The sequence below is a fragment of the Vicia villosa genome, linkage group LG5 (assembly GCF_029867415.1).
Source record: "Vicia villosa cultivar HV-30 ecotype Madison, WI linkage group LG5, Vvil1.0, whole genome shotgun sequence".
NCBI classification, from domain to species: domain Eukaryota; kingdom Viridiplantae; phylum Streptophyta; class Magnoliopsida; order Fabales; family Fabaceae; genus Vicia; species Vicia villosa.
In genome coordinates, this window is record NC_081184.1 from 15471692 (window position 1) to 15494933 (window position 23242).

General features: G+C 34.0%; 1 protein-coding gene across 1 annotated transcript; it reads right to left on the minus strand.

Moving 5' to 3' along the window:
- Positions 1-3688: 3688 nt before the first annotated feature.
- LOC131601388 (BEL1-like homeodomain protein 9) lies at positions 3689-7515 on the minus strand. Its single transcript, XM_058873190.1, has 4 exons — positions 6206-7515; positions 4804-5171; positions 4426-4486; positions 3689-4335 (listed from the first exon to the last, which is right to left on the minus strand). Exons 1-4 carry the CDS (start codon positions 7049-7051, stop codon positions 3766-3768), a joined length of 1845 nt encoding a protein of 614 aa, XP_058729173.1. The 5' UTR covers positions 7052-7515; the 3' UTR covers positions 3689-3765.
- Positions 7516-23242: the final 15727 nt, after the last annotated feature.

Consider the following 23242-nt stretch of genomic DNA (forward strand, 5'->3'; position numbering starts at 1 on the left):
GCGTAGTGAGTTTATGCACATTTCTTTAATAGGAACCCCTTATAATCTAGAAGGTAAAGTGTTGGCCATTAGACTTAGGTTAGTGATGGATAATATTATTTCCCCTAATCAACATACTTTTCTTAAGGGTGGAATGTTGGATGATGGAATGGTAGCTATTAATGAGATGATTGATTTGGCCAAGAAATCTAAAAGAGCCTGCCTCATTCTCACGGTGGATTCTAAGAAAGCATATGATTCAGTGAGTTGTGTCTTACTCAAGTGGAGATCCTGAAAGAGAGCTTGTGTCGCGCCAGACCTTCTATGTGGGGTTTGCGCCGCAGGCATTCGTATTGCGCCGCGAGCACGACGATTCAGGAATTTTTATTATAAATAGAAACCTTTGCCGTCATATTGGGGGGGCAATTTTTGGTGAACACATTAGAGAGAAAAATCTGATTCTACAGTAGAAATCAACGATTGAAGGTGGATTCTATAGCGATTGAAGAGATTCTCTTGATCATGATGAATACCTCAATCAAACTTTGTGTGTTCTTCATCTCCATGGAGAGCTAATCCTATTGTCTTGAATTTAAGGTAGTAGTTAACATATGATTATGTATTGCCATTGATTGAAATCTTGTGAACAATTGGTTGAGTTTATTATCAATAAGAAACCTTGTTTTATGTTAAATTGTTGTTGAATCTTTGATCAAAAGAAAAGGTTCAACCTTTTGATCTAGGTTACTATATTGGTTCAGTCATAATTTTAGAGATGGAATTAATTTTCATAATTATCGTGCCTTATGACTCTTATCGATATTGCAATTTGGAGAGATCGAATTTCATAACGGTGAAAGATTATCTAACTTGATCTCAGACATGAGCTCAAGTGTGAGGATAAATGAAGATAATAATTCAAACGATGGTTCACTTATGATTTAATTAATAAATTTCATAGGAATAGGTTGATGAACCTTAAAGCTCAACATATCTCATTCATTGTTAACCAACTTTCAGCATTCTCGTTTTAATAATTGTTTATGTTTAAAAGAAAATTTAGAATTGTAAAACCAAATCACCTATTTTTACCAACTCAAAGTAATCAGACTATAGAATGGCAGTGATATTAAACCAATCCCTGTGGATATGATATATAAAAAATATTTACCCAAAAATACTTTCAGCAGAAGATGACTGTAAACCAAAGAAAATAGAGGGGCTAGGAGTGAGGGGCCTTCAATTGGTTAATCTTCCCCTTTTTGCAAAGTGAAAATGGAGGCTTCTTAAGATCCATGTCTTTTGAGGGATATGCTAATAGCTGGATATGGAATGCATGTTGTTTCCTCCCTTGGTGGAGGAAAAACTAGGGTTTTTGTATTACTTCTTCCTAATGGAATGAGTGTTTCTTCTTGAATCCAAAGAGGGTGATGCTTTGGATTGGTTTGTCGATGGTGTTAATAGGAAAGTTGGATCAAGTTTTCAAACTTCCTTCTAGAAAGATCCTTAATTAGGGATCATCCCCTTAAAGATTGAGTTCCCTTGCTTGTTCTCTAACTCGCTTCAACCTAATGGGATGGTGGGAGAGATAGATGTAGTGAATAATGGGGTCCTAAATTGGAACCTTATGTGGCATAGAGCTTTCTTTCATATAGATCTTCCTATTTTTTAGGAATTTTTTGTCCATGCTTCGAAATGTCACTCTTTCACTAGACAGAGATAAGTGGATTTGGAAATTTTCAAGAGAATGTAATTTTTTAATGAACTCCGTTTATCTAGTTCAGAGTATCAATTTGATCTCCTCTTCGGCTACTCTTTTGGAAGAGATTTGTCTTTTCCATTTTATCTAGACCATTTAGGATCCTTAGAAGATCTTGGTTTTCTCTTAACAATTGTTGCAAGATAAACTTTCGACTTGACATAATCTGTCTAAGATATGAGAGATTTCTAATCCTAGTAGGATCTCTTGTCCCTTGTGTGGCTATCTAGTTAAAATGGGTCTCAATCTTTTTACTTGTTGTGAGCTAACCTTGTCCGTTAGGTATATAACTTTAAGTGGTTAGGGTGACAAATTGTTATTCATAATGACACCTGTGTGTTTTTTGAGTTTTTTCTTTCTTTAGAGACTAAGATTAAGTATAGAGGTGGTTGTCTAATGATTTTGCATGTTGTAGTCTGATCCATCTGGAAAGCTAACAACTATGTCATTTTTAAAGAAGTCACAAAATCGACAAAAGAGGTAGAGGCGAAGAGTATTTTTTGACCTAAAAGTGATTTCTAGGTAGATCAAGGATGAACTCTTGCACCTTCATTGAGTGACTTTAAAATTGTATCCTCTATATGCACCTATAGCGGATCGAGTGTTCATCTTGTTTATGAGGTAGTTCTATATTTTGATTTTTTTTATTAGTTCTCTTTTGATGGGTTCTAATTTGTTGGCGGTGGTTCTAGTGGCTTGAGATTTAACATGTTATTAGAGAGGCACTTCCTTAGTTTCTTGGATCCTTGTGTGTTTGGATACAACGAACTTATTTTTGTTGATTGGTTTGTTTTTTCTGTTTATGGTTGTTGTCATTGTTCTATTGTTCTTTTGTTGTTTTTGTGTTTTGTTGTTATCTCTGACACTCCTTATCCTAGCTTCACCTATTTTCAATTGCATGAAAATAGACTTGAACATCATGCTGATAATAGCTCCTAAGTAACCAAGTGATTTTCCACAATAACGGTTTGTTTTAGCTTTTAAAAAAGGATTTTTTTTCTTTGGATTTTTTAAAACCGTTTTTTAAAATATTACAAGTTTTTTATATTTTTTTTTTAAAATTAAAAGACTAATTTTGACATCCTTTAACATAAACATATATAATTGAAGTTCAAAACATAGTCGAAATTGTAAATTTTTTTCAAAAAAATGTGAATTTTTTTTCAATAACCAAGGAATAATTTTTTTCAAATGAGATGGCGACACCTCTTAAATACCCTAGGAGTCATCTCATTTGGCGTCTCCATTAGAAATTTAAAAGGTGTCGTCATCTCATTTAGCGTCTCCTTTATAACATTTTCTAAAACATTATTATTTGCATAATTTTCACCTAAAAGTGGTTATTGTTGTTTTTTTTTTTTCAATAGTTGGTTATTCAAAAGTTGTATTTCAAAAATGTTTTTTTATAAAAAAACTATTTTGAAATTTTGATATCCAAAAAAAATTTCAATAAAATGATGAAATATCTAAAATAACATTTGAAACATAATTATTCAAACAAAATTTTTATTTAAAATTTTTATAAAAAATTTCTTTGTAATTTTTTTTACACAAATTATTAAACATAGAAAAGTCATTTTTAAAAAAGAACAAAATAAAAAAGACTCTAAATTTCACTAATAGAACAATTTTTTGCTATGATGATATGAGAATTTTTTTTTGCTACGGAGTTTGTTTAATTGTGCAGATCCCGGTGTTAAGAAAGACATCATTGTCTTTATCGTATGGATCAGTCTAACATCAAATAGTTTCAACTCAATCAAACTATGATTTTTCCAACGTCAATCACCACTGAAACTACTAACTACTGGCCACCAACAATTACTTTAAACCTTCATACTTAATAAAAACAACATCCCCAAACAAGAATTTGCCATAAAATTCAACATTTCAATAGCTCGTTTTATTTCCTAATTTCCAATGGTATATAAAAGCACAAGAGAAACATGGTTAGTAAATAATATATCACTCCTCAATCAAAATAAAAAGTACATACAATTTATAATTATATTGAGAAAAAAGAATCTTCATCCTACAAAATCATGAAACATTTGCCCTCCAAAATGCCTATTTTGTGATTCAAAACCACTCATAACATAATTACCTTCATTATTGGTTTCAAGACCAAGACCAAAACGTTGAGCAGCACTTAATGGAAAGGGTTCAGCTAAACCAATTCCATGGTTTTGATAAAGTCCTAGTGTCAATGACACATTACTATTACTATTATTATTGTTGTTGCTGCTTCCACTTCCCATGTTCACTCCAACACCTACTTGTTGAAAGGGTAGATTCATTTGTTGTTGTGGTTGTTGTTGATGTTGTTGTCCTTGAGTCCTAGTTGGTATGTTTGGAATTTCGTTTACCACGCGCTTGTAAGATGATGAGTCGGGAAACTTACTAGTTGAGCTAGACGGATTCTCCGAATGTAGAGAAGTATCTGAAGTCAAATGGTGTTGATCATTTGATTTGTTTCGAGAATTTTCTTCCTTTTGTTGAGAATCTTTTGGGGCTCCTTGTCTTGTTTCTAGCATGTGTATTTCTTCCACCATTGGTTTCCAGAGCCTTACTCTCGCATTTATGAACCAATTTGACACCTGAGATAGATAGAGACATATTTCGGTAAATATATTGTTTATAAACTCGTTACAATGACGGATATCGTTTATTATCGAGATAAAGCTAACCTGACTACGAGATAGACCGGTTTGTTTAGCTAACATTATCTTATCTGTATCGGTAGGGTATCTGCACAAAGAACACAAAATAAGCAATCAAAATGCAACAAACGTAAGGAACAAATGTTAATCGACGCTATGATTAAGTTCGTGTTCACGATAACAGTTGCAACAACAATGTCAAGGCTTTTGAAGTCAAAAAGACTATTGTAACCGCCATTGTAGCTGTGTTGCATCAAATGCATTTGTCTGCAATTTTCCGCAAGATCAAATATCCTGACGCAACACAACCATAAAACCTTGTACATATCGTCATAGGAAGAAACATCATCATGTCTTTCAAGACATTACTTGTTCGACAAGAATGAAACAGAAAAAGGCACTTACGGATGCAGAAAGTGTTCAAACAGCCAAGCTCTAAGAACGGTGACAGCGCGTTCAGGGAGTCCTCGTTGAGGTCGCCAAACAGGCTGTTGTTGCTGCTCGAGATAACCTGACCTGTGGCCGTAAGGACCTCCTCTTTCGTTATTTCCAAATCTCGGAGATTCGTCCCTCCTGTTGCTCGAGTGAAAATGAGCCTTATTATTTGATTGAAGTTGATCAGTTATTGCCTTCTTCAAGCATCTAAAATGTTTTGACATGGCTTTTATCGCCAAACTTGCATACGGAGCCGCGTTGTTGAGACCCGAAACGTATTCGAACGATGTTACTACCGATTGCATCTGTTGGTAGTATTGTCTATACCTCTTGTATACCTGTTTAGTAAAAATTCATAAAATTAACACAATCATATCATATATCGAACATTCTCAACCAAAGATTCATAGAAAGCATCGAAACGTTGACATGAATATCAGACACGACACTGATAATAATTTTAGTAAAAACCTACACACAAGCCTAACTTAAATAACCTTTATACTTTTTTGTCAAAAAAACCCTACTCCATCCATCTTGTCTTAATTATTAGAAAATTAAAGAAAAAAACAATAAAAAATTAATCAAATTATTTATATTGTAACTTTTTAAACACTTTTACAAATAATAACCTTATTATAATCTAAAATTACAAATTTCTTAAACTTCAAATCACCATGAAAATCTCAATCCAAGCTTTTTTGGAGTATAAATCTTTTCCAATTGACATATTCACTTAAAAGAAATCTATGGTTGGCATGCATAAAACACAACTTTAAACCAATCTCCATGCATATATTCTCTCCCATTAACTTTTCCAAAAAAGCCATTTGAGTTAACCGAGGCCATCCATCACCCAAAAAAATGCAAGAATCTTAATGTACATAGAATAATATAGATTAAATTATCCATTAAATTAATTAAATTATATAAACTAATTAACATAATCATAATGTACATTGTTTCATGCAACCAATCAACCCTTATGTTAGCCTTCCACTAACAAAACCAACTTCCAACTTTTTTTAAGGAATAATTAATGAAATTAATCATTAAGTATACATTGATATTACTATAATAATACAAGCACAAAACATTAAGAACAAAAAACCAATCAACTTGAGAGTTTTTAGATTCTCTAACACATGTATCACCAAATATTGAGAAAATGACAAAAATCAAATCAACAGTAACATCAAACATGAACTCAACCGACATAGGAAACATCATTAAAAAATCATTAAAAAAATAGAAACTAAGAACCATATCATAAAAATGAAAATTTTCAATGATAAGATAAGAACAAAAATCATTAAAAAAATTAGAAAAATTTATAAAAAAAAATCTTGAAAAAAAAAAGAAACAAACAAACCTCATCAAGCATAGTTAAGAGTCTTGATTTATTTCTACCATCACCAAATGGATCTTCTTCTTCACTCAATCTTTCCAAAGGAGACTCCATCATCAAAGAAGAATCAGCCATGACCATAACCTTCTCACCACAAACATTTCTTCCTCCAACATCACACATCTCTTCCAACAATTCTTGAGCAGGTTTCAAAAACCTAGAATCCTTCAAAACAGAAGCATAGCCAGTAAAAGGAACTGAACCGCCACTTCCTCCACCACCACCATCAACCAGCCCTTGAATCACACCTCCACCACCATAAATCACAGATCCATATCTCTGAAGATTCAACTCCAAAGGTAAATTACTATTACTATTATTATTATTACCACCAACACTTTTGTTAGATGAAAGTGACAAAGACAAAGGCTCATGGTTCAACATCATAGTACTAGTACTACTACTGTTTTGCACTTCATCAAAGTTTCTGAGATTCTGAATGTTTTGTGCTTGGTAGAGAAAAGGGTTGCTACTATGATTCAAACTTTCATAGTAAGGATGATTAGAAGAAGAAGGAGAAGGAGAAATATTGTTATTATGACTATGACTATTCATAACCCTCTTACCTTCTTCTCTTGAAAACCTCATCATGAAATTGGAACATTCTAAATCTTTCATAGAATTATTAGAAGAAGAACATGAATTTGGTTTCAAAACATGTTGGTTAGAGAAACTAGATATGAAAGATGAATCGTAGAAAGGAAGTAAAGGCTCATGAGGTTGTTGGTTTTGAGCCACAACAACTCTAAGCTTATCTCTTCTACTTTGTTGTGGGACATGGTAACCTTCAAAACCCTCATCACTGGCCATAATAGATAGAGAAAAATAAATATAAATATAAATATATATAATATAAAAGAGTAAGACTCAAACTCAACAAGTTTTTATGTGAGAAAAATAAATAAATAAATAAAAGTTTGAAGGATTGAAGTGATGGAAGTGACAAAAAAAGAAAGAAGGTATAATAATTAATGGTGATGTTAAGTTTATTATTATGATGACAGGAAAAAAATTGATACGTCAAAGTGATGGAGAATTTTGATGCATAGAAAAAAACACACAAGAGTCTGAGAAAGAGTGCAGATTGTTGTTTCTTAGGAACAAGGAAACAAAGTGGAAACTATGAAAGGAAGAAGCTTATGATGCTATTGTTGGTTGAATAGGTTGTATAGTAGGGTTTTGTGGTGACCGGATGGTGACTGGTTATAGCCGGTTGTAGGTGGTTTTATTGGTTCTGTGTGTTTGCAGATATTTTTGGAATGGGGTATGTATTCCCATCATGTTCAGCTTTTATATACTGTCAAAGGAAAGTTGTATTTTTATTTATATTTTTTTTTATATGGTTTTGTTCATGATGATTATTGTGGATGATTTGAGAGTAATTAAGTGAAGATTTGGAATTCTTTTAAGAAAACTTTTTGGTGTGTGTAAGTGAATGGAAAATGTAAAAGACTAGTGAGAATAACATTTCTTGTCATGCAAAGCTAGTTTTTTTGGGTTTGTCGTTTTCTTAACTTTCTTCTTTTATCATATTTTTTAGTAATAATTTACTCTCTTGTTTATATTAAGAAATGTGGTTATACCTAACTCATTAGGATTGTCCCCTCTTATAAGTATATGTTCAAACTATATATTGTTCGATGTGAGACTCTTAACACACCCTCTCATGTAACACCTCAAATCTACCCAATAAATTATACAAAAAAATCCGAGTATAAATTCTAAACACGTTCATTTGAGATATCACATATTCATCATTCAAAAACAATTACGGCTTATTTGCCTTCATATAGATACATAGCACGTAAACTTAAAACGGACAATTAAATCATTATTCAAAAATCACTTTGTTTCAAATTAAATGTTTAACTCGCAGCCGAATCATCAAAGTTCATAAATATTCAAATCAAGTCGTAGCATCTTTGCACGGTAACTTTAAGTTACAATTTAAACCAAAACCATTTAAAAATTCAGCAAAATAAATAATAATTAAAACAATCATTTTATCCCCCCGAGTGCTACGTATCAGAGCGACAACCGATTCAACTCACTGCGGCTAAATCTTCATTCACTAGCGTCACCTGCACGTTACCAATATGAAGGCAACGTCGAAAACAAGCAAAGAGTGAGATATCGAACAATATAAATAAAGTCATGATAAAGAGTATATTACGGTTTAAGTAATAATATATATTCTCAAGTCTCGATTTCAAACACAAACTATTCAAATTCAAAATCATATAATCACACACAACGTCGCAACCAAACATATGAATGAGACACGACAAATGCATCATGCATGTGGTACCCAGGGCTTCAACCCCCATCGTCAATTGCCAGATAATAGAGGCATCAAAAACAGGCATAAGCCTTCGTCACTGTTTTGCCAATTCAGGTCGTCGCTACAACATGCAATTCACGAGACACTATGACATGCAATAAACCACAATCAATCACAAAACAACGTCGCATAAGGCATTCGCCTATATCGCCAAAATATATCAATCATTATTGATAATTACTCGTCACTTTAATTTCCTGCAACATCACAAAATTCGCAATAGTACAATATACACATTATGTCACAACATCGCCAAAACATCGCCAATTACGGATACCGAAACAATTTCGGGCTCGCCTAAATTATACTATTCGGTTAATTAATTCCTGGGTATGTTATTAACAGAGCCGTCTCAAGTTTTTGGAGGCCCTGTGTAGGTTAGCTATAATTTACCTATGGAAAAATAAGTAGAGGCCCTATTTAATCACGATTTAACCTGACAAATAATTTTGAGGCCCCATTGACCTATAGTTTAATCCTAAAAAATTTGAGGCCCCGTGCGGTAACCCGCCTTGCACACCCTCAAAGACGGCCCTGGTTATTAATACTACATCTACTCTATCATTTTTAATTTTGTTATTCTGCACTGATACACAAAAATATTATCTTACTAGAATATATATATATATATATATATATATATATATATATATATATATATATATATATATATATATATATATATATATATATTTATATTTATATTTACCTGCACTGCTATATCAAAATTCCTGCTACTGCTATACAACTCTTCCTCTACAACATGGAATTTTATTTACCCTTCTAATCAATTTGGCTATTGGTAGTAATTTTTACTGTTACTAACTACTTCTCTGCTACTGCCATTAACTAATTACAATCCTTATAAAATAGGTTATGCTAAATTCATTTTCATCATGTTAAATTATCCTAATGTTACTAAACTGATTAAGACTAAATTCACTCTAATTATATACTTGGTTATGATATTTAATATGAAAATTTCTTTACCCACCTCCCTCTTTTCTTGGTCACCTCTGGTGAAAAACCCAAAATACCCTCACTTCGGAAATGCATTTCCGAAACGTTTATTTTTTTTTCAAAATTTGTCTTATTTCGGAAATACACTTCCGAAAATACGAAAAAAAGGTGTTTTCGGAGATGCATTTCCGAAAACACCCCATTTTTTGGGTTTTCGGAAATGCATTTCCGAAAACACCTTTTTTTTGGGAGGGGGGTGTCTTCGGATATACACTTCCGAATTTTTTTTGGGAGGGGGTGTCTTCGGATATACACTTCCGAAATATTCCAAGACCAAATAGGTCTTGGAATGTTTCGGATATACACTTCCGAAAGAATTCAATAATTATTAAAAAATTAAAATCAAGGTGAATCAATACAATTAATAGGTATAAAATCAATGTGAATCAATACAATTAATAGGTATAAAATTTCCTAAACAATTTTGAAGTTAAAAATTATTTTACTAACTTATATAAATCAAAAACATCTTAATTTCATAAGTAAATTTTGAATTATTTAAAATTAAATATAATATATAAATATAAATATAATATATATATTATAAATTAAAACACTCATTGTTTTAATTTTTATAATTATTATATAAATGTATAAATATATTTATAATTAATATATGATAATTATTATATAAATATATAATATTTTTTATAAATATATAATAATTATTATAATTATTATATAAATATATAAATTAAAACACTCTTTTTTTTAATTATTTTTATAAATATATAAATATATAATAATTATTATAAATATATAAATAAAAAATTATAACTCATTTTGTAAGTGAAATTATTTTAATTATTTTAATTAAAATTATTTTAAATTTTAAAATATGAATCAAAATAGAAATATATAATAATTATTATTCATAACTCATAAATTATATAAAAATATATAATTATTATTATTCATTACTCATAAATTATATTAAATTTATGATAATTGAATTAATTAATATCCTAAAATTAATTTTTGGGATTTTTTTAGATTTTTTTTTGTTGTTTCGGAGATGCATCTCCGAATTAGTCAAAATCCCAATTTTTGGGATTTTTTCGGAAATGCACTTCCGAAGTCTGGAAAAATTTAGAAAAAAAATATTTCGGAAATGCATTTCCGAAGCGGGGTAAAATGGGGTTTTCGCTGGGGGTGACCCCCATAGGGAGGTGGGTAAAGAAAAAATCATTTAATATTAGTCATATAAAAAAAATTGGTCTATCCGCAATGAACATGGGTGGCCACCGTCTCCACTAAAAGGGACATTTGTCTCCACATGGAGACCCCGGCCCCCTAGGCCACTAAGGGCGTCCGCCCCCACTACCTGGGCCGCCCGCCTCCTTCCTTTCATAGTGGGTTCTCCCACTTGTGTTGCATAAAGGACGCCCGTCCCCACGGTCCCTTCTTCTTCTTCCAGTTTTATTTTAATTACGGTTCCACTTCCAACTCCAACAAAATTTATCAACATCAACACATAAATTATATCTTCATCATCGATCATAATTTCAATCCAAGTAACACAGTTACAACATAATTTCACAATTCACAAACAGTTTCAACACCAAGTTTCGACACAGAAATCATACAAATCCTTCGTATATAACAGAAAAATCCGATTGACACAACAGAGAGAATAAAATTTCCAAAACCCACATAAAATCTATCATGTCCCTATTTATAGAGCAAGAACCCCACCCTTACCTTTGGACCGAAGGTTGCTCTAAATCGTCCCGATCGAAAATCCCCAAAAATCTCTTCCTCACGTGTGCACTGCTACTCTCCTATTTTCTTCCTCCTCAGCTACTTGTTCTTCTAATTGGTGTTGTGACTCAATGTTCCTAAACCTAATATAATACCTCTCTAATATTCAATTTGGGTCACCTCTCTCATAACACATGTGCCTAGCACCCAGCCCAACTACTTATTTTATTAAACTCCTAATTTACTCGTTAACTCTTATTTTACGGTCTAATTTTATTTATTTAGAAAATTCCCAAAATAATACCGACACTCAAGTAATATTTCTACTAAAAATATTAAAAATCTCGATTAATTATGGATCCGCTATCCCGAACTAATACAGACTAAATCGTTCCAAAATGCGAAAATTTCACTAAGCACTCCAAACGTCTAAATTAAGTGAATAATTGAATTTCCGGGCGTTACATCTCATGCCTAGAACTAGACAACTGGGAGCGTGGAAATAAATGGTGGGTGACCCTATAGCGGAAACCATAATAGGTGGCCCACTGGATCTTAAATGAGGCTCTTATACCATGTTAAGAAATGTGGTTAGGCATAACTCAACCCTACAAAACCAACTAGTAGGGTTATGATTGCCCTCACTTATAAGCACATATTTAGGCTATATATTGTTCGATGTGAGACTCTTAACAGTTTAGATTTAAATTGATCTTAAATAAGAGTAGTGTTATTTATTACCAAAATAAATTGGAGAAGAAATGCAAGAATACATACGAGTTATTATTTTAAAGTTGAATAAAAAATAGAAGGGTTATTGGTCTGATCGAATTACTGAATCGGTGGAAACCGGTTAGAACTGGTCCATTCGATAAAAAAATCGATGAATCGGCAGTTTTGAAAAATCGACAAGTTAAATGCATCTCAAACAAAATATCATCATTTTGATTTTTTTAAAAAAATTAAATTAAAATATAAGTAAGACATTATTCAAAACTTATTTGAAACTACTTGGTCTCATTGAAATTAAATTTATTAGACACTACAATTATATTGTTATTCAGTTTATGTTGTAATTAGACTTTTGTTAAAAATTTATTTGTATTTTGTACTATTTTTTTGGGAATGATTAGGAGTGAGAATAAGCTGGGCCGAGCTGAGTCTGACTAACTAAAAATTTCAAAGTCTGGCTTATAACCTATCATAGGCATATTTTTAAGTCTGGGCATAGCCTTTTCAAAAATCTGATTGGCCTATTAACCTACTAAAAAACCTACTTCGTTTGAAATGTACTTATATTGTGAAATGTACTTCGTCGGAATAGCTTTCACCACAGTCTAAAGTAGCAACCATTGTGAAATGTACTTATATTTAATCACAAGTATTTTATTCAGTCGTCGTAAATAATATAACTTATATTTAAGCGATATTTTGCTCTTTCAGGACAGACAATCGTATCTCTCTTAACAATACACTAATAGTCTCTCACGCCTTACTCTATGAATGATTGCATACCAAGGAAATATTTTACACGAAACATATTTCTTTTACTTTCTCTTCACATTTCAAGTACGTAGATGTTTCCACCTTTCACTCCATCTTCACGTTGTTGACAAAAGTCATATGTTGTTTAAGTTATGATGTTGTTGATAAAAGTTCTACGTTGTTTAGGGTATGTTGTTGAGTTATGTTGTATGTTATTTATAATATGTTGTTGTTTATAAAAGTTATATGTTCTTGATGATTTTGTTTTTGTTGATAAAAGTTATATGTTGTTTAGGGTATGTTGTTGATGATAAAAGTTGTATGTTGTTGATGATTTTGTTTATGTTGAGGAAAGTTGTATGTTATTTAAGTTATGTGGTTGTTGATAAAAGTTCTATGTTGTTTAGTGTATGTTGTTGATGATAAAAGTTATATGTTGTTTAGGGCATGTTGTTGATGATAAAAGTTATATGTTGTTGATTTCTTTGTTTTTGTTGATAAAATTTGTATGTTGTTTAAGGTAGTTGTTGTTGACAAAAGTTGCATGTTTTTGATGGTTTTGTTTTTGTTGAGCTAGGTTGTATGTTGTTTAAAGTATGTTGTTGGATATAAAAGTTCTATGTTGTTGTACATTGCATCTTTCGTTGCGTTCATAGAAGATGAGTTTATTATATCGTATGTGGTTTTAGCATAATAGTATTTTTTTCAACCCTTCGTTGAATATATATAATCTTCAAATTGAATTAGAAAATTATAATATGAGTTGTTAAGTTATATTAGAAAACAACTTATACTTATCAATGTTTTACGAGATTTTTACAGTCTATTATTCGTATCTTACTCTTTAATGGTTAAAACTCGGTCCAATGCTTCTAGTTCGTCATCTATCACTTCCTTCACCTCTAATTTTATCTACAGAGTAAATAATATTTTGCAAATGAACTAGAGGTGAAGGAAGTGTTATCTAAAGAATCGAAAGCACTAAAACAAGTTCTAATCATTACAGAGCAAAATGCGAATAACAGGTTGTAAAAAGCTCGTACAAAATTGATTAGTGTAATTTATAACTTAAATTGTCATATTATTGATTTCTAACTCATATTGAAAGGTTATATGTTTAGTGAGCTATTTGTGAAATAAGTATTCCACATAAGTTATAATAAACTCAAGTAAGCATATCACCACAGTTGGATACTAGGAACATAAGAAAATATTGTGTGCTGAGTCTTTTACCATGGTTGGGACTTAGAACTGTGGTGAAATGTATTAAAATCTGCATTAATATTCTGACACCGATATCGAACCCCTGACCATAACCTTTACCTATTGTTGTTTAATACAAACGTAATGGTATGTGCTACTATATTTGTGAGATTTTGGATCTAAATCTAGTCTCGACGAGGATAGCTTCTAGGTTCAACAGAGTTAAAGCATGTTATAGTCAAAATATGTTATTGCATGTATTAATCGATATTGCTAGGTTTGTTAGCATGTTGAATTTGACCTATTTTTTTAGCCTAATTTTTTAAGTTAGCTTATAGCTTAAGTTAGTTTAGTAGTTTATAAATACTCTAGTTCTCTCAAGTTGTTGAGAGAGGTTGATTATTGTTATTCACTTGTAATCCGTAAACCCTAATAGAGAAAGTGAATAGAAGAATAGTTACAACCAATCCTAGCTTTTCTTCTTCTTCCCTCTTTACTCTTTCATGAAAACCTAATAGGGAGAAGAATATAAATCTTTCTCATAGATTTGGTTTGTTCTTAACAACACTCTGATACAACAAACATGTGCGGTGAGCATGGAGAAGAAAATGCCATCAAAAAAGTATGAGATTGAGAAATTCACTAGTGTGGATGATTTTAGTTTGTAGCGCTTGAAGATGCAAGCCCTTTTGGTTCAACAGTGTTTGATAGAAGCGTTGAAGGGATCCGCAACAATGGATGTTGTGCTAATAGATAAGGAGAAACGACTATGGTAGAGAAATCCCACATCGCCACCGTATTGAGTCATGGTGATAAGGTTCTTCGATAGGTGTCGAAGGAGAAAACGGCAACGGGTGTATTGTCGAAACTCAAAAGTTTGTACATGAACAAATTGTTGGTATATCGCCTCTACTTTAAGCAAGCTATGTATTCATTCAAGATGAGTCAAGATAAAGTCTTGACGAAGCAGTTGGATATGTTCAACAAGCTGATTCTTGATTTGGAGAATATCGGGGTTAGTATCGATGATGAAGATTGCATGTAATTATTGTTGTGTTCTTTACCTAAATCGCATGCTCACTTCAAAGAAACTCTCTTGTATGGAATAAATTCCCTTACATTTGAAAATTTTCAATCGACCTTGCACTCTAAGGATTTGAACGAACAAAAGGAGCATAAATCATTGTCTGTTGGTGAAGGTTTGTTTGTTAAGGGGAAATTCTTAAAGAAAGATGGTAAGTTTGAAAAGAAGAAGGGTAAATGTCAGCAGAAATCTTATGGGGGTGATACTTCTGCAATTAGGTGTTATCCCTGTAAGAAGGAAGGTCACGCACAAAAGGTGTGCCCTGATCGACAGAACAATCATGGTTGTAAGGACACTGGTAATGCAGCCATTATGCAAGATCATTTTGAATCATATGATGTTCTTGTAGTTTCGAGAACTATTTCTTATTCAGGTTGCACTTGGGACGTGAATTCAAACAAATATGTGTTTGAGGAATTTTATGATCAAGATAGTGGGTCAGTGCTGCTGGGAAACAACAAAGCCTGCAAAATTGCAGGAATTGTATCTATAAGAATCAAACTCCACGATGAGTCAATAAAGTTATAGATTGGTGTCTTGTATGTACCTGATCTGAAGAGAAGTTTTATTTCTCTTGGTGAATTCGACAAGAAATGATATGTTTTCAAAGGAGAGCAAGGTATCCTAAGGGTAATGAAGGGGCCGAAGGAAGTTGTGAGAGGCATCAAAAGGCAAGGCATGTATACCCTTGAGACTGAGGTTGTAAGTGGTTTAACAGATGTGGTGTCCATAAAACCCGTGTCGAAGACTGAGCTATAACACAAGAGACTTGGTCACGTCAGTGAAAGAGGCATGGTAAAAAAATCTGCTATATGGTGACAAGGTCAAAAAACTGGAGTTTTATGAACCTTATGTATTTGGTAAATCTTCCAGAGTGAAGATCACAAAGATAAACAAAGAATACATAGATCCCTTGATTATATTCATACTATTCTTTCGTCGCCGGCAAAAAAATACCTCAAACTCAGGTGCAAGATATTTTTTATCCATTATTGATGATTACTCACGAAAGTTGTGTGTATTCAGTCAGAAAGTTAAAGATGAAACTTTTGAAAATTTCAAAAGTTGGAAGACTCTGGTCAAAAACAAAACTAGCAGGAAGGTTAAGATGTTGAGGACCGACAATGGTCTTTAATTTTACAATGCGGATTGCGACAGCTAGGGTGATGCATCAGGTGTTGCAAGGCACAAAACTACTACAAGTACTCCCCAGCAAAATGGTTTAGCTAAAAAGTTTAATCGAAATATTTTGTAAACATTTAAATGCATGTTGGTTATGTTGGATTGGAGAAAGTGTTTTGGGCTGAGGTTGTTTCAACAATAGTATATCTCGTAAATAGATGTCCCTCGATTATCTTGGGGATGAAGACACCTGAAGAAGTTTGGTCAAAATATCCACCTTATCACGACAGACTTAGAGTATTTGGCTGTGTAGCCTATGCTCACATTAGGCAAGACAAGGTCGAACCTAGAGCTCTAAGATGCATGTTCATGGGATAATCTGGTGGAGACAAGGCTTTTAGACTGGGTGCCTAGATCCAGGTTACGGAAGGTGTATCACAAGTTAAAACGCAATTTTCAATGAAGTAGAAATGGCGTTCAAGAAAACTGATGATTCTTGCCTAAATGCAGAAATTTCTGAAGAGGAGCTGGAACATGAAGAGATTCTTGTTGACGTGGAGCATAGTGATGTTTAATTGCATAACCCATATGAAGTCAAAGAAGAAGCATAAGTTACCGATGAAGATGAGGAAATTGAAAATGATTACTTGTTGTCTAGAGACAAGTCGAGAAGTTTAACCAAGCCACCTCAGAGACTTGTTATGCAGATCTCATAGCTTGTGCCATAATCTCTACAAGTGAGGTCTTTGATGAAGATTGGAGACTACAAGGAAGTTGTGAGAAGTCGATATAAGACTGAAGGGCTGAACGCTATGAATAATGAGATGATATCTCTCCATGATAATAACTCTAGGGAGCTGATAAAGAAACTTGCAGGGGTCGGGTTAGTAAGCTTTAAGTGGATTTTCAAGGTTAAGGAAGGAATCGAAAGAGTGATGTCTAAGAGATACAAGACAAGATTGGTTGCTAGGGGGTTTACTTAGAAAGAAAGAGTTTACTTCAATGATGTATTATCACCTGTTGTGAAGCACATATCCATTCGAATGGTGCTTGCCATGGTGGCAAAGTTTGACATAGAAATGAATGTGAAAATTACTTTCTTGTGTGGTGATCTAAATGAGACAGATGAGGCAACCTGAAGGGTATATAGAAAAGGGAAAGGAAGATTATGTGTGCAAGCTGAATTGATATTTATATGAACTGATACAATCTCCTCGGCAATGGATTAGGATATTCGATAAGTTCATGGCATACATAGGTTCCATTACAAGGCACATCGACCACAATGTTTATTTCAGATTTTGACTGGGAAATTCCCTCATTATTTTTTTGCTTTATATGGATGTCATCCTCATAGCAAGCAACCCTGTCGAGGATATAATAAAGGTGGAGGTTGAACTCGATAAGGAGTTCGACATGAAGGATCTCAGAGCTGCCTCCAGAATTCTTGGGATTGACATCCGGAGAGATAGAAATTAGTCAAGATTATGCGTATCTCAAGAGACATACCAGAAGAATATTCTCAACAAATTTGGTATGTCGAACTCAAAGCCTATTGTTGTTAGAACAAGATTTGTTCTGATCAATTATCTTAGTTTTGATGATAACAATAATATGAATTTTGCTTAAGATAATATGGTACTCTAATCCAATGCAATTTCCTTTTCAGGAAATATATAAAGAGTATGCATAATTCAGCGCTCAGAAGCTGTGTCTCAAAGGGTTCAGCATGCAACATCAGAACATGGTCTGGCAAGACATCAGAAGATGGTCGAAGCAGAATCAGAACATGGGTCTATGGAAGCATCAGAAGAACATGAGATCAGAAGCACTGAAGTTCTGATGGTATCACGCTCAGAAGCACTTCAAGGTCAGAAGATCAGAAGATGCTATGCACCAAGCTGTTTGACTCTGATGATATTCAAACGTTGTATTCACAAACATCAGATCAGAAGGAAGTACAAGTGGCAGGCTACGCTGACTGACAAAAGGAACGTTAAAAGCTATTAAAGGCTACGTCAGTAGACACAGCGTGAACAAGGCTCGAGGTAGTTGACAAAAGCGTATAACATTAAATGCGATGCTGTACGGAACACGCAAAGCATTAAATGCACTCAACGGTCATCTTCTCCAACGCCTATAAATATGAAGTTCTGATGAGAAGCAAGGTTAACGAATTCTACACCTATTCTGTGAATATCAACTTGCTGAAACGCTGTTCAAATCAAAGCTCAGAATCTTCATCTTCATCAAAGCTCACTACATTGTTGTTGTAATATATTAGTGAGATTAAGCTTAAACGTTAAGAGAAATATCACAGTTTGTGATTATAGCTTTTAAGAAGCAATTGTAATACTCTTGAATTGATTACATTAAGTTGTAAGGAACTAGAGTGATCGTGTGGATCAGTATACTCTAGGAAGTCTTAGAGGTTATCTAAGCAGGTTGTAACTAGAGTGATCGTGTGGATCAGTATACTCTAGAAAGTCTTAGAGGGTATCTAAGCAGTTGTTCCTGGAGTGATCAGTGTGTGATCAGAAGACTCTGGAAGACTTAGTTGCTGACTAAGTGGAGAACCATTGTAATCCGTGCGATTAGTGGATTAAATCCTCAGTTGAGGTAAATCATCTCTGCGGGGGTGGACTGGAGTAGTTTAGTTAACAACGAACCAGGATAAAAATAACTGTGCAATTTATTTTTATCTGTCAAGTTTTTAAAGCTACACTTATTCAAACCCCCCCTTTCTAAGTGTTTTTCTATCCTTCAATTGGCATCAGAGCGCCGGTTCTAAGGTGCAAGCACTTAACCGTGTTTAGAAAAGATTCAGGAAGAGAAAAACGCTTCAGTAAAAGATGGTTGATGAAACTGAAAAGTCTACACCTGCATCTACATCTGGCTCTGCTGAGCAACACAACGGTAACAATGGTTATACTAGACCGCCGGTATTTGATGGTGAAAACTTTGAATACTGGAAAGATAAACTGGAAAGTTACTTTCTTGGTCTAGATGGTGATCTATGGGATCTTCTGATGGATGGTTACAAACATCCAGTAAATGCCAGTGGCGTAAAGCTGACAAGGCAAGAAATGAGTGATGATCAGAAGAAGCTTTTCAGGAATCATCATAAATGCAGAACTGTTTTGCTGAATGCTATCTCTCATGCTGAGTATGAGAAAATATCTAACAGGGAAACGGCCTATGACATATATGAGTCCTTGAAAATGACTTATGAAGGAAATGCTCAAGTCAAGGAGACTAAAGCTCTCGCTTTAATCCAGAAGTATGAAGCCTTCAAGATGGAGGATGATGAAGACATTGAAAAGATGTTTTCAAGATTTCAAACTCTTACTGCTGGATTGAGAGTTCTCGACAAGGGATACACCAAGGCTGATCACGTAAAGAAGATCATCAGAAGCTTACCCAGAAGATGGGGTCCTATGTGACTGCATTCAAGATTGCAAAGAATCTGAATGAAGTTTCTCTGGAAGAGCTTATCAGTGCCTTGAGAAGCCATGAAATAGAGCTGGACGCAAATGAGCCTCAAAAGAAAGGTAAGTCTATTGCATTAAAATCCAATATCAAGAAATGCACTAACGCTTTTCAGGCTAGAGAAGAAGATCCTGAAGAATCAGAATCTGAAGAAGAAGATGAACTGTCCTTGATCTCCAGAAGGCTAAATCAACTCTGGAAGAACAAGCAAAGGAAGTTCAGAGGCGTCAGAAGTTCAAAGAAATTTGAACGTGGAGAATCTTCTGATGACAGAAGATTTGACAAGAAGAATGTCATGTGCTATGAATGCAATGAGCCAGGACACTTCAAGAATGAATGTCCAAAACTTCAGAAGGAAAATCCCAAGAAGAAGTTTCATAAGAAGAAAGGTCTTATGGCAACCTGGGATGAGTCAGAAGATGATTCAGACTCTGAAGATGAGCAGGCTAACTATGTGCTGATGGCGACAGAAGATGACGGATCAGAATCTACATCAGAATCAGATTCTGAAGAGGTATTTTCTGAACTTACTAGAGATGAGTTAGTTTCCGGTCTAACAGAACTTCTGGAATTCAAGTCTCAGATTAGTCTCAAATACAAAAAGCTGAAAAAGCTATTTGAATTTGAAACAAAGAAGCTTGAGTTGGAAAATTCTGAATTAAAAGAAAAACTTTTAAAATTATCCAATAATGTTGGATCTCCTTCTGATTCAGAAAAATCCACTCCTAGTCTAAACCATATTCTGAAAGAATATGATTTAAGTTTCAGGAAGTTCTTATCTAAAAGTATTGGCAGAAGTCAGCTAGCTTCTATGATATATGCTGTGTCTGGAAACAAAAGAGTCGGCATTGGTTTTGAGGGTGAAACCCCATACAAACTTGAACCTGTTGATGAAATGAAATTCACATACAAGCCATTGTATGATCAGTTCAAGTATGGCCACTCCCATGATATTAGGCACACTTCACATGCTCAAAGTTTTCACATAACACACACCAAAAAGCATGTGACACAACCTAGGAAATATCATGAAACTCACATTAAGAATTATCATGCTGTTCCTCCTATTGCTTACAATGTTAAACCCAAGTTCAATCAGAACTTGAGAAAATCTAACAAGAAAGGACCCAAGAAGATGTGGGTACCTAAGGATAAGATTATTCCTATTGCAGATATCCTTGGCTGTAAAAAGGACAAAGCACAACATGTCATGGTACCTGGACTCTGGATGCTCACGACACATGACAGGAAGAAGGTCTATGTTCCAAGACCTGGTGCTTAAGTCTGGTGGAGAAGTCAAGTTTGGAGGAGATCAGAAGGGCAAGATAATTGGCTCTGGAACTATAAAGTCTGGTAACTCTCCTTCCATTTCTAATGTACTTCTTGTAAAAGGATTAACACATAACCTCTTATCTATCAGTCAATTGAGTGACAATGGTTATGATATAATCTTTAATCAAAAGTCTTGCAAGGCTGTAAATCAGAAGGATGGCTCAATCCTATTTACAGGCAAGAGGAAGAACAACATTTATAAGACAGATCTGCAAGATCTTATGAGTCAGAAGGTGACTTGTCTTATGTCTGTTTCTGAAGAGCAGTGGGTCTGGCACAGAAGATTAGGTCATGCTAGTTTGAGAAAGATTTCTCAGATTAACAAACTGGATCTTGTCAGAGGACTCCCTAATCTGAAATTCAAATCAGATGCTCTTTGTGAAGCATGTCAGAAGGGCAAGTTCTCCAAACCTGCATTCAAGTCCAAGAATGTTGTTTCTACCTCAAGGCCATTAGAACTCTTGCACATTGATCTGTTTGGCCCAGTCAAAACAGCATCTGTCAGAGGGAAGAAATATGGATTAGTCATCGTAGATGATTATAGTCGCTGGACGTGGGTAAAATTCTTGAAACACAAGGATGAGACTCATTCAGTGTTCTTTGATTTCTGCATTCAGATCCAATCTGAAAAAGAGTGTAAAATCATAAAGGTCAGAAGTGATCATGGTGGTGAATTTGAGAACAGATTCTTTGAAGAATTCTTCAAAGAAAATGGTATTGCCCATGATTTCTCTTGTCCTAGAACTCCACAGCAAAATGGAGTTGTAGAACGAAAGAATAGGACTATGCAAGAAATGGCCAGAACCATGATCAATGAAACCAATATGGCTAAGCATTTCTGGGCAGAAGCAATAAACACTGCATGCTATATTCAGAATAGAATCTCTATCAGACCTATTCTAAATAAAACTCCTTATGAATTGTGGAAGAATAAAAAGCCCAACATTTCATATTTCCATCCTTTTGGATGTGTATGCTTTATTCTGAACACTAAAGATCATCTTGGTAAGTTTGATTCCAAAGCACAAAAATGTTTCCTTCTTGGATATTCTGAACGCTCAAAAGGCTACAGAGTATACAATACTGAAACATTGGTTGTGGAAGAATCAATCAATATCAGGTTTGATGATAAGCTTGGTTCTGAAAAACCAAAGCAGTTTGATAATTTTGCAGATTGTGATATTGATATATCAGAAGTTGTTGAGCCAAGAAGCAACGCATCAGAAGCAGAGCTTCTCAGAAGCAAAGAATCTGAAGATCAAGTATCAGCTTCTCTGGAGAATCTAAACATTTCTGAAGAACCATCTGTCAGAAGATCATCCAGACTCATCTCTGGTCATTCAGAAGATGTCATTCTTGGGAAGAAGGATGATCCAATCAGAACAAGAGCATTCCTTAAGAACAATGCAGACTGTCAATTAGGTCTTGTATCTTTGATCGAGCCAACTTCTGTTGATCATGCTCTAGAAGATCCAGACTGGATAATTGCTATGCAAGAAGAACTGAATCAGTTTACAAGGAATGATGTTTGGGATCTTGTTCCTAGACCAGATGGATTCAATATAATCGGTACAAAATGGGTCTTCAGAAACAAGCTCAGTGAGAAAGGTGAAGTGGTAAGGAACAAAGCCAGACTGGTGGCTCAGGGTTATAGTCAGCAAGAAGGGATTGACTATACAGAAACCTTTGCACCAGTGGCCAGGTTAGAATCTATTCGTCTATTAATTTCATTTGCCACTCAACATAACATCACTCTCTATCAGATGGATGTTAAGAGTGCCTTCTTAAATGGTTATATAGATGAAGAAGTTTATGTCCATCAACCTCCTGGTTTTGAAGACTCTATGTCTCCTAATCATGTTTTTAAACTAAAGAAATCGTTGTATGGATTGAAACAAGCTCCCAGAGCTTGGTATGAACGCTTAAGTTCTTTCCTTCTGGATAATGGTTTCACTAGAGGAAAAGTGGACACTACTCTCTTTTGTAAAACCTTTAAAAGGGATACTTTAATTTGTCAAATATATGTAGATGATATTATTTTTGGAACATCTAATGCTACACTTGGAAAGGAGTTTGCTGAGTCTATGCAGGCTGAGTTTGAAATGAGCATGATGGGAGAACTCAAGTATTTCCTTGGAATACAAATAAATCAAACATCAGAAGGAACGTATGTTCACCAAACCAAGTATGTGAAGGAACTTCTGAAGAAGTTTAATCTTCTAGA